Source organism: Gavialis gangeticus, unplaced genomic scaffold (assembly GCF_001723915.1).
Source record: "Gavialis gangeticus isolate Ggan-Ray unplaced genomic scaffold, GavGan_comp1, whole genome shotgun sequence".
Lineage (NCBI taxonomy): Eukaryota > Metazoa > Chordata > Crocodylia > Gavialidae > Gavialis > Gavialis gangeticus.
The window spans coordinates 9,491,737-9,500,208 of NW_017729009.1; the positions used below are offsets into that span (position 1 = coordinate 9,491,737).

Genomic DNA, 8,472 nt, shown 5'->3' on the forward strand with positions numbered 1-8,472 from the left:
TGGCTGATGGCCCCTGTTAGCACCTAGCAGCATGGCCTCTCTCCCTGGCTTGTCCTAAGGAAAAGTGCCCCATGTTGATACCTGAATGACTCATCTCCCAGATACACAGGAACTCAAAAAAACAACAACCCCTGCTGTAGGGGACAAAGGAGGGAGAGAGATGCCAGCAATAGCCCCTGCCATAGCATACAGTCAAAAGGGGAAAGGAGAGGTCGGCAGGGAGGGGGATTGCAGGACTCCAGCCAGAGGTGGGTGGTGAAGATGAGACACCCTGGTATAGGGGAGGAGATGCAGGAGTCCCTATGGGGGAAGGGTGTGGGGGGTAGTACAGGAGGAGCCCGTGGGATGGTGGGGAGTGAGGCCAGGTGTGCAGCGCACCTGGGCAGTGGATGTATCTAAGCTTTTCTCAAGGTGTAGGAGACAGATCTGAGACCCCTGTGCAGGTTGGGGCATTTGCTCCATCACACGAGGGCCTTGCCTCCGTGTTGGCAGATGGAGCTGGGGGCGAGGGAATGGGGATAGCTAGGTTTCCCTCCTCATGCCAGATGCAGCCAGGCTGCACGATTGCGTGCTCACGTGCACATGCGTGTGTACATGGTTACCTCCGGGCCGCCTCTTGCAATTTCATGGGCTGTCTGGTGCTGAGGTAAACCAGACAGGTCCCCGCCACTCGATTCAGGTCACCCTCGCCTGCAGAAACGGGAGAGATGAGAACAACAGGTCACCCGCTGGCCTAGAGGATGCACTGGGGTGTTGGGCTCCCAACCTTCAGACACTCGAGCCCACAGCTCTTCTCACCCGGCCCCTCCAGGGCCTTGAGGCAGGGCAGAGCTGGGGCCACGCAACTCTCTGGAGGTGCTTGGAAATGGAGGTGTCTGAAAGGGATGTAGTCGTAGCTGAGCAGAAGCACAGGTTAGAGAGGAAGGATGGGGCCACAGACCTCGGAACCCACCCCGTCTTTCCCAGGTACTCACCCATGTCTAGCTTCTCACACAGGGGCCCCAGGCCCTGCAGCACGGCCAGCTGCAACTTGAAGGCAAGCGTGTGGCTGTACACGGGCCCCGCTCTGGCGCTGACCGGGGCCTGGCTGCTGAGGGAACCGGTCAGCTTGGGCAGGACATCTTTGGAGAACCGCTGCCTCAGGAAGTCACCACATTTCTCAGCCAGGGTACACAGCACCTGAGAGGAACCCCAAGAGCCTGTGGTTATGGAAGGGGGTCTCTGAAGGGGTTGCGGCTCCTCAGCAGCCCTGGGGACCCCTCCCTGGAGGGCAGGCTGGTAGAGCAGCGTCTGCAGCCTCTGCTCTATGCCCAGGGCAGGGCAGATGAGCTGGTGCATAAAGGGCGAGGCTGGGAGGTCGAGGCCCTGTCCTAGTCTTCCTAATACAAGTCACTAACCACTCCCTGCCTGGTTCCCTTCCTCTCGCAGTCAGGATAACAGCGTTGTAGCATGCCACGTGGCCTTAGGCCCTGCAATGAGAACTACAAGGTGCTGAGAGACCCTCTGAGGGACGATGCTACAGCAACACATCCCCCCAGGGACCACGATCCACATTTCAAGTAAGTGGTGGGGACTGGGATCTGCTAAATACGGGCAGGGGGCACGGCCCTTTCCGGAGCGACTTACAGGATGGCACCATAACCTCTGCCCGCTTGTCCCTAGGGAGGAAATGGGAACCTGTGTGAGGCTTGGGCCTGAGCCTGCATGTAGCTGGACCATGTCCATGGGGGACCTGTTCCCCCTGGGACGCCTGCCCGAGGCCAGCCCTAGGCAGGGCATGTAGTATGGTGTTCTCTGAAAGGAGGGAGGAAAAACCCCTCAGCATGTATAATCATGCCTTGGACTTCCCAAGCTGTTAACTGGGTTCTGCATGATGGCCAGTCTCTCCCTTTACCTCAGGGCCATGCTGGGTATATGGGAAACTCAAGGGAGCAGGCTCTAGGCGTGAGGATATTCTGTCGTCTGTATGAGCTGCCAAGAGGTGCTTGCTGCAGAAACACCTCCTGGTTCTGGGCTCAGGAAAAAGGCAGGCTGGAGAGTGGAGCAACCTGGAGGATGTCCCCATGAAGACAGAGTATGTGAGTGTGTTTACCCAGCTTCCTGGGAGCCGGTCACAGATGCCAGGCAGCAGAGTGCTCTGCAGGTCTGAGCCCAGGCCCAGGGTCTAGTACAACTGTCAGCTTGAGGATTTGCTTCTGGTGCTCCTACAGCCCCATCTCCCTTACACTGCCATCACCAGGCAGCCCTGAGTGCACACTCAACCCCTGGGCACTTCATAACGGTGCTAAGACCTGGTGGCTTGCATGGGGAGGGGCCACAGGGGCAAGGGCACTGGGTGCCTGTCCATCAGGCCCTCAGAGGGTAAAAGAACATGGAACCTGCCTTCCCCTTCATGCCTGTGCAGCCAAAAGTACAGGCACTCAACAGATAACGTGGTTCCCTGCAATGAGGGTGTCAGCATCTCATTTGTGAACAGTGTGTGCCCAGAAAATACCTGACTGTGTGCTGCAGGGAAGCACACCTTTGCTCCGCACCACATTTAAAATTCACTCTGTGCTTTCCCCCTCCCAAAGCCCTGCGGATGACAGGGCAGCTGCTTTGCTGCTGGCTAGCTCTGCTTCAGCTCGAAAGCTGCTGGCAGGAACTTGCTGCCGTACCTTGAAGGCTCTGAGCACTGCCAGGGGGTCGTCGTTAATCAGCCGGGTGACGAGAGCTGGCCAGGCGCGGTGAGCCATGGGAAGCAGATGGTTGTTGTGAGGATGCAGCACCGTCACGCCAAGCTCCAGCACGTCCAGGACCTGCATGAAGGGCAAAGCACAGATTGCTGGTGCCCTGAGAGCCTGGGGCCCCCACAGCTACTGCAATGAGGATGAAGGACAGGGCACAGAGGCTTTTCTGCCTCCTCCCAACTTGGGATCTAGTGAGCAGGGCAGGGCACGCAGCCCTGTTCCATGAGCACCGTGCAGGGAAACAGCCCAACTGATGCCAAATCAGCTGTCGGAAACAGACTGGCATGAGTGTGAGATTTTGAGCCCTGATCCTGCACCTGGATCCATATAGCCAGACCTGCATCCCCATGGGAGTTGTGTCCCTGGGGAAGCTTGTGGGACAGGCATGTCCCAGTGATCCTGAGCAGCAGCACTCCTGAAGGAGGATGCCTCTGTCGGCCTTATGACAAAAACCCCTCGGTGCTGCCTGGGCAAAGGGAACCAGATCCTGAGCAGTGCTGTGCAAAGGACACGTCCTCAGCCTCACCTTGGATGGTGCAGTTGGGTCTGTCTGTTATGGGGTCCCAGCTCCAGGTAAAAAGCAATCTCAGAAACAAAGCTGCTCTTGGGGATGAATCCCCTCTTCTCTCAAATGTCAGTGCTTTCCCTGTGCAGAAAGCCTGCTGATCCCGGGGATCAGGAATCAGTTTCATCCCTGCTCTGTGCAGATGGATGAGGGAAGGTTCCCTTCGTTGGCAAACCCCATGCCCTCTGATATGCCATATGGCACGCGTGGTGCTAACCTTCAGCCGCACCCGGAGGCTCTTGTCAGACAGCAGGTGGATGCACCGCTCCATCACGTCCTTGGCCACCTGGGCATGGGCTGGCAATGAAGCCTCTCCCTCTGCACCGGTGTCATTCCCTTGGGGCTCCTCCGCAGTGGGTAGAAACACCTCTGGAAAACGGAGCACAGCATGAAGCCATGGCATGGCCTGGAAGCCTCAGCACGCTTCCCAGGACATCTGGCTGACCTCCGCATCGCGGCTCTTCTCCAGATGGCCGAGGGTGGCCTCTGGCATTTGTGAGTATGCGTGGGCTTGAGCCTGTGCCCCCCAGACCAGACGTGTATGATGCACTACCCCAATGGCAACAGGCCATTTGGCTAGTTTCCGCTGGGCTTTCCCAGGCACAGGAGCAAGCACAACCTGGCATGTGTTCCCCGCCATGTCGCTCAACGGAGCTGAGAGCACCAAGCTTAGGACCGCGAGCCCCTTGCCCTCCCCCGAGGTTAGCGGCGTTCCCATGCCCAGCACTGACCCTCCTCCTCCATGTCCGGCAGGTTGCCCTCTGCAATTTGCTTCTGCTTAATGTAGTCCAGGAAGAACCGTTCCACGTCCTGTCCTGTGGTGGTGGTGGCTGTGGGAATGGCCCCTGGAAGCTGTGTTGTGCCAGGAGACATCTGGGCTCCCTGTTGCTGCTCGCTTTGCTTGGCCAACACGAACCACCGGGCTACAAGAGAGACAGAGGTGTCTCCCTGGGAATGGCATGTGCCAGCACCATGGGGAGAAGAACCTTCCCATTCTGCCTGTAGGGAGATGACCTAGAGAGCATCCAACAAAGCTCTCTGCTGGGGGCAAGGCCCAGAACCAGGCACTGACTACTACGGCTGGTGTGTCCTTAGCCAGGGCTGGTCAGAGCCTCAGTCAAAGTACCTAGGCCTTCAGTGGAGCATTCAGGCATCCCCCATCCCTTCTCCTCTTCCAAAAACAGGCATTGGGTTTTGGGGGAAGAGCTGTCATCTTGTTGACAATTTGAGGGTCCCCCAAGCCCTCCACTAGGGCTGAAAAGATTTGGGGGATCATGCAGACAGGACAGAACTTTTTCCTAAGCCCATCCATGATGGACAGCAAGCCAGGGACATGCCAGGGATGGTGCGGGCTACAACAGATGCTGAGAAGCGTCTGCCCCAGCCTGGGACACAGGGAAGACTGCTCTTGGCAGCTACAGTTCAGTATAGCTGTGACCTCAAACAGGCCAGGTGGGATGGGAGGGATGTCTGACAAGTGCAGGACCCTGCAGATGGGTAAGGAGGGAGAGAGCACATGGAAACAGCCAGGCTAGAGGTCCATCTTCTCCAGTCTCCTGCCATTAGTGGATGGCAAAACTCCAGCTGGCAGTTACCTATCTCTCCTCCTTCTCCCAGACCTCCTTTCCCATCCCTATCTGTTCCCTTGCTCATTCTGAAATGCTGCAAATCTGAGGGGTTTAACCAAAACTTTCACTGGCAGAAATGGATGGTTTAGTGCTCTCTCTTTTTCTGCCTGAGCAACACCTGGAGAAGTTTCCTATTTCCCCTCCTGACCCCTGAATAACTGTATTTCCCTCCTTGGCCCACCTCCACCCAGTGACAGCCCTCCACCCTGGGACTGTTGCTGGGCTGCACCAGTCAGCAAAGGGCTGAAGAGAAATGATTGGAAAATACCTAACGCTGCCATTAATGAGTGCAGGACCCTGAGGAATGAGGCAGCCTGGCAGTCATAGGACTGATCAAGTGTGAACAGAACATCTTGAATCACGTCCTCGACCAACGGGAGCAAGCTGGCATCCGAGTGCCTGAGCATGGTCTCCAGGACCCGGGAAGCGTGAGGCTGATGTGCCACACGACGCAGACTGAGGGAGATCCCATTCACCAGGTAGTCCGTGTTCTCGCTGATGAGCTGCTGCACGGAGCCGTAGCCACATGCCTGGCAGATGTCCACCATGGTCCCCGTTGCTGTCTGGCTAATGAGCAGAGTGCTGTCCCCAGCCTTCTCGAGCACGGGGTAGAGGGCTGACATGAGCAGCACCCGAAACTCCTTCCCCAGGGCATGCGTGAAACAGCCAACCCCTTCCAGTTGGATGCAGAGCTGCCAAATGTTGCTGTTCATGGAGCGGATGGTCGGGTTTGGATCCGAGGCTGCAGCAGAGGACAGGACGTGACTGCTGCTGTGTGCACCCTCTGTCAGGGCTCGTAGTCTGGAAGGGGGTATTGCCAACTTGTCGTTAGCTTCTTCCTGCTCCTCCACGCTGGTGACCAAATGCCAGTTTGCCTGGTCTGTGTATTCTTCAAGGATGGACATTATAGTCCCTTTGAGGTCATCCATGCTGGGAGCAGCTTCCCTTTCATGAAGGACATCCACCCCCAGTCCAGCAGCTCCTGTGATCAGCTCATTGAGGACCAGAGCAGCCTGCTTCCGAAATGCAACGGACTCACTGTACAGCCCTGTGAAGTGATCCACCAGCAAATAGAGGTTCCCATAGTAGCCAAGAACCCGGCACACCTGCTGGAGCAGCAGAAAGATCCGCTCATCAGTGAAGAACCGGAAATACTTCTTCTGGGCTTGGCTCTTCTGCAAACCATGCTGCAAGGAGGCAGGGAGCTCGCCCTGGCGCCGTTCTTCCACGATCTTCACGTCAGTCACATCCAGCTCCAGAACCTGCATCAGTGCTTTGGAGAGGCGGTGGAGGTGGGCTGTGGAATTGAGGACGATGTTCATCTTGGACCCTAGCAGCTTCAGGGAGCCAAGCAGTACATTCAAGGTGGAGAGCTTGCCATGGTCATCCTGGGAAGTCATCAGCCGTGGAAGAGCCGTGGCCAGGGAATGCAGATTCTCGGACAGAACGTCAGCCAGAGCCCTGTTCTCCGTGATCACCTTCCGCTCCGCGATGCTCCGCAGGACCTCACTGCTCCTGCTTTGGACCTTGGGGCTGTTATCATTAACAAGCCCCACCAAGGCTTTCAAAAGTTGCCCGACTGATGCCACCAGTGACTGACTGCTCTTCAGCATAAGGTGATGGGCCAACTCCACCAACTCCAGCCTCACCTTCCAGTGCTGGTGAACGGAAGAAGACTCAACTATCTTGTGGATAAGCAGAGACAGTTTATCAGCAGTACTTTGTACCCAGTCAGGTCCTCTATGGACCATGAGGTCTGCTATTCTGCTTTGCTCCACTTGCGCTCTCTCTTTTTTCTCTGGAATTCTCCTGAGCTGCTCATCAGCCATGATGAAGCCCACGGTCTGATAAAACAGCTTGATGGCAGAAACCGTGATCATATGACCTTGTTTGATGTCTCCAGTGATCACTCGGGACAGCGTGATGGAGATCCCGGGTAGAAAAGAAGCAAACAAATCCCCACACTGCTGCGCTTCCTCCTTGTCTAAGAGTCTGTGATATTCCTGGCAGTCGCAATGCAGAAGGAGGGCTTGGAGGCACTTCAAAGCCGAGGTCCTAATTTCCTTTGCCTTCTCCTGTTCTGCCAGGGCCAGAAGCAAAGACACAGCAAATCCTAAGTGAGGAAGAGTGGAAGGCTGGTACAGAGACAGGAGGATGTCCCCATAAGCCGAATGCATCAGCGCTTGGAGTGCTTGGATCACAGCCAGTTTCACTTCCTCCGACTGAGGGGGTGGTTGCCTCAAGCCAGAAGGGGAAGAGAGGCATGTGCAGAGCTCGGAGAAGAGCTCGTGCAAGAGGTCCTGCTTCTTCACGCATGTCACAGAAAGGATGGACCTGATGCACTCCACCACGCTCTGGACAAGCCTCTCCCGTTTGCGCCCTGGGGTCTTCAGGGTGAACCTCAAAGGGAAAAGGACATACTCCTGCAGTTCCTGGAGGGCCGCGGCATTGACTTTCTGCAGCTGGGCTTGCAAGCGCTCCACGTTCTCAACAGTCTGCACCTTCGTGAGCTGCACGCAGACCGGCCGCAAGACCCCAAAGGCCTCCTGCGGGGTATCGAAGACCGCCATTGCCTGGCAGCGACAACTCCTATGCGTCTCTAGGGATCATCCTACAAAAGGGAAAGAGAAGCAACACCCTTTTCAGTGAAAGCAGCACAACAGTGAAGGCAATCTGCCTCTTGCACATCCCAGATCAAGTGGAATTGCAACTGTGGCTGGAATTGTGTGACAGCAGGTACTGGAAGGAGAAAGTTAACATAACTCCCTGCCCTGTAGCCAAAGCAAACACTGTCCAGATCATTACATTGCATTTCTGCTGCAGAAGTGCTCTGAGATCAAGTTGAAAAGCATTAGGTAAGAGGTAGGTATTCTGTTTTTAAGAGCTTGGTATTATCACAATTATTCGGATTTTAAAAGCAGATAATCAAGCTCAATCCTGCTCATTTCCCAGTCACCCTCACGTATAAATAGCTATAATGCAATGTACTTCAATGAAAATGGCTTAGACTGGTCACTTCTGACTGTAAGAAAAACAAGTCACTAAGCAGGGTTAGTGCTTAGAGGAGCTGTAGATTCCCAGGGGCAAGGGGCAGGCTTTCAGGTTAGGCAGAGAATCTCTTCCATTTTAAAGTGATTTCTCTTGGGGTTTCTCTGCTCCTCCAGGATCTGACTCCCACCTCCACTGGTTGCAAACCTGAGCATTCATAAATGAGCCTGCAACTCCGGTGTAGCCACATGGGCCTCAAACCATCACGTTGGGGATGGATGTGGGGGTACTTTGACTGAAAAAACAGTACCTGCTTCTCCCCAGCCCATGTGCGGACACGTGGGGGGCTGGGGCTTGTGCTGCATAATGAGGACCTCTGGTCCCCAGAGCCCCTGAGGTCACTGGTGAATAAAGGCAGTGTTCAAGGCAGTATCAGGGACCCTCCGGCCTGCTGCTTCTGTACCCACGGTCTCTCGGGGACTGGGCTGGAAAGGCAGGGGGCACCCAGAACAATGGGCAGGGCATGATCCCCCCTCTGCCCCCTGGGGTCGGGGGGGGGGGG

The 8,472-nt window shown here is 55.9% G+C and overlaps 1 protein-coding gene across 2 annotated transcripts in view; it reads right to left on the reverse strand.

The window, feature by feature from the left end:
- Positions 1 to 8,472, reverse strand: part of TTI1 (TELO2 interacting protein 1) — a 20,935-nt gene that overhangs the window by 11,905 nt on the left and 558 nt on the right. Inside the window, exons 2-7 of one of the 2 annotated variants that reach the window (XM_019509946.1) lie at positions 5,191 to 7,533; positions 4,026 to 4,217; positions 3,512 to 3,663; positions 2,658 to 2,798; positions 975 to 1,179; positions 603 to 690 (exon numbers count right to left, since the gene is read on the reverse strand). In XM_019509946.1, the coding sequence (XP_019365491.1) occupies positions 603 to 690; positions 975 to 1,179; positions 2,658 to 2,798; positions 3,512 to 3,663; positions 4,026 to 4,217; positions 5,191 to 7,492 (3,080 nt within the window). In that variant the 5' untranslated portion in view covers positions 7,493 to 7,533. Of the gene's footprint in view, positions 1 to 602; positions 691 to 974; positions 1,180 to 2,657; positions 2,799 to 3,511; positions 3,664 to 4,025; positions 4,218 to 5,190; positions 8,375 to 8,472 lie in introns of those variants that run through there. The other variant, XM_019509947.1, reaches the window with a different exon arrangement.